We start from the raw sequence: 3,285 nt of genomic DNA, 5'->3' as shown, positions 1-3,285 counted from the left end.
TGAGAGAGCCAGGTTCATCGTAGAAAAGGTAAGTGTACCTCCTTGGGAGGCTTCAGCTTAGTCACCAGTCATCTCAGCTCATCTGTTTTCTACCCCAGGTAGTTACAACTTGTAATTTGCCCAGCCCATGCTTTTGTGGGACTTAAGGATGAATGCTTTGGGCAAGTGTATGTCACAAAATACTCAAGCTCAGTCTGTTCTTAAGAGCGTTATTTCAAAGTTGTGTAGCTTGGGGCTCTTTATGTTAGTGTAGGCGCTCTTTAAAGATGTTGTGCTTCTTTCAAAATGACTGAATAGAAATGCTTTCATGAGGTAGTTAAGTACAGGCACCTTCTGTTGCAAGTGCCAAGGCTTGAGATCTAGAAATAGAATGGCCACTTAAGCTGCCATGGTGTGTGTAGTGTGCCCATCTTACAGGCGGGCACACTATACCTCTTTCACATGGGCACTGTGCAGCTTCTCTGTTAGCAGTTCACTCTGACATCTATTGCTGATCTGAGTGAAGAATGTATGTTTTCATAGGAACAGCTTAGTAGAATTCCTTAGCAGTGCTGCAAACACAAAAGCCTTGTGCTGATGGAGGAAAACTGACCATCAGCAAAGTGAAATTGATTTGGCTTTGCTAGCTAAGATAAATGTTGGGCAAAAAAGTAGCTAAATAGTCATTAGTGGAAAAAAAATTAATATTTCCCGTTGCAATGCAGGGGGATTATTGATATGATCATCTTTATGTAGGTATTCTTAATCTTGGTAATGTCCATATTGTCCAGCAATGGTCTGGTCTTGTTAGAGCTATGTGTGAGGGACAGAAGAGAGAATTTAGGACTTGAAATTACCTGAGGTGGCAGCTGCTTTGCAGGCTTTTCATTGTTAGTATTTCTCCCCTTCACACCCATTCTTGTTTGCTTTTTCTTGCAGGCTGAGCAGCAAAAGCAAGCAGCAGTCATCTCTGCTGAGGGAGACTCAAAAGCAGCCGAGATGATTGCCAATTCACTGGCCACAGCAGGTGACGGCCTGATTGAACTGCGTAAGCTGGAGGCAGCTGAAGACATTGCCTACCAACTTGCGCGGTCCCGCAACGTCACATACCTGCCAGCAGGACAGTCTGTGCTTCTCCAGCTCCCCCATTGAATCTAACTCTGCAGCTTCTATTCACTTCTTATTGAACAGATTAGCCCTAGCCAAAAGAATCAGTGAGGTTTCCTGATTGGATAAAGCAAAGGAAATAAAATTTAAATACATTTGAGTTAATTATAATAATAAAACCGCTCTCTAGGAACTAACTGAATTTGTCAGACAGCCTTGTACAATCCGAGCAGAAGCTGCAATAGCCAGGTTGGGACAGACTTACCTCTTTTCAGGCAACGTTAGTATTAGGGGTAAAGTTGGGGGAAGGTGAGAGAGCAGAAGTGTCTTAATCTGTTTACTTCTTAAATGAAGTAATTACGTAGAGCATTCTCTGGCCATAAAAAAATCTGTACCATTGAGGTTTGCTTCAGTGCCTTTTTGCCAGCCAAGCCATGGTCATTACAGGCTTGTGTGCTCTAGACTACTGCTGTTTTGTCCCTGCGGTCTGTTCAAAGGGGTTGGGATTGTTGAGGCCTTTCTTCATCAATCAGTCTGTCCAGTATTTTTACAGGTGTCAGCTGAAGGTAAGAGGACACTTCTTGTTAGTTTAGCAGTTCTGCTGTGACTTTCTGAACCACGGCGGTGTTAGTAGGAGGTGCCGTTTATGGAATGGGGGGGGGGGTCTCACCCTTTGCATTCCAAAACATAAGACTTTCCTGACATGGAGGTGAAGATATTCCTCTTTGGCAGGAAACCTTGGTCTGGTAAGTACTGGAAATTAGTGTATCCTTCCCCCTCAACCCCATACACACTCTACTGATTGCTGTTACTCCCTCTAGCACAGGCTTGGTAAAGGAGTTTGGATCTACTTTAGGATGGAAGTCTGACAGAATCTGTCTTATTGTTCCATGGTTCAGTCACTCAGATATGGGCAGTATTTACTGCTGCATTGCCACTTTTTTTTTTTTTTTTTTATTAGGGAACTTAAATTACAATGGAGACATAAGAGATGAGACTGTATAACCAACTTTCAATAAACAAAAACAAACCTCCAGGCCTCTGGTGTCTTGGCATTCTTAAATAATTAAGTTCTGGAAAAAAATGCCACTTGCTTTTTTGGCTCTGGTATTTAGCTGAAGCTATATCTGCTTCTTTCTTAGACCTGAGGATGGGCATTCAGTGCCTGAAAGCTTGTCTCATCTCTCTCAGCTACATAGTTGGTCCAGTAAAAGTTATTACCAAACAAACACTGCTTGCATATGCTCTGGAACATCATGCCTGTGCTACCACTATGACTGTGAAACATGAGGCTGTGACTGAAGAACCTAAGCCAGGGGTCATCAACAGAGATCTGGAAAAACTACAGATTCCATGTTTTTATCGGAGAAGGCACGGATTTCCCGTTTTAGCAGAGAAATCCGCGGATTCTCCGCTTTTGCAAAGAGCTCTTGCAGGCTGGCTCAGCTCCAGCCTACAAGAGCTGATTGCAGAAAGGGTGGGAAACCCCCAGTCCCCAGTGTGGTGGTGGCCGTGGCCGGTGCGGAGTGGTGGTGGAGATGACTGCATGCTGCCACCACAGTGCCGCTGCTGCCATGCCCTGCAGCTAGCCGCACAGCTCCGGGCATGGCTCTGCAGCGGTAGCAGGAGGCTTTGTACGCAGTAGCTGTCTCCACTGGCACAGCCCCACAGATAAGCAGCAGCAACCGCTGCGTGCGAGCTACCCACCCAGCCACCATCCCTCACCACCGCTGCAGAGCCGGCCACGGAGCTATGCAGCTGGCCGCGTGCAAGCCTCCTCCCCTGGGCAGGCGGCATGTGCATGGTACGCACAGGGCAGGCACCACCACACTGCGCCCCACATAGCTTGTCTGCAAACCCCCCTGCAGAGGGGCACCCCTGCCCTCACACTGGCCTTGCATCTGGCTGCAGTGTGCCGCCTGGGGCCGGCAGCACCCACTGCTCCCTCAGCCTCTGACCATCTTCCCCAGCCCTCCCCCAGTCCCTAAGCCCCACTTACCTCTGGGATGAAAGGTATGGCTCCACAGTAGCAGTGCTTGCTCACATAGTCCCTGCAGCCAGCATGCAGCCACCACCACCCCGCACTGCTGTGGAACTGTACAGCCTGTTGCAAGGCATAAGCAGCAGTGCAGTGGTGGCCGCTGCATGTAAGCCCCGCTTTTCACCCCTTGGTTGGGTGGCACATATATGGCCCACGCA

At 47.8% G+C, this 3,285-nt stretch overlaps 1 protein-coding gene across 1 annotated transcript in view; it reads left to right on the top strand.

Annotated features, from left to right (window-relative positions):
* The window catches only part of PHB (prohibitin), an 8,736-nt gene extending 6,964 nt beyond the window's left edge, over positions 1-1,772 (top strand). The window contains exons 7-8 of the mRNA XM_014519791.2: positions 1-28; positions 919-1,772. Coding sequence (XP_014375277.1) covers positions 1-28; positions 919-1,131 — 241 coding nt within the window. The 3' untranslated portion in view covers positions 1,132-1,772. The remainder of the gene's footprint in view (positions 29-918) is intronic.
* Positions 1,773-3,285: the final 1,513 nt, after the last annotated feature.

The sequence above is a fragment of the Alligator sinensis genome, unplaced genomic scaffold (assembly GCF_000455745.1).
Source record: "Alligator sinensis unplaced genomic scaffold, ASM45574v1 scaffold520_1, whole genome shotgun sequence".
Lineage (NCBI taxonomy): Eukaryota > Metazoa > Chordata > Crocodylia > Alligatoridae > Alligator > Alligator sinensis.
The sequence above is the reverse complement of the archived record's forward strand: the minus strand, read 5'-3'. Positions and strand labels throughout refer to the sequence as shown.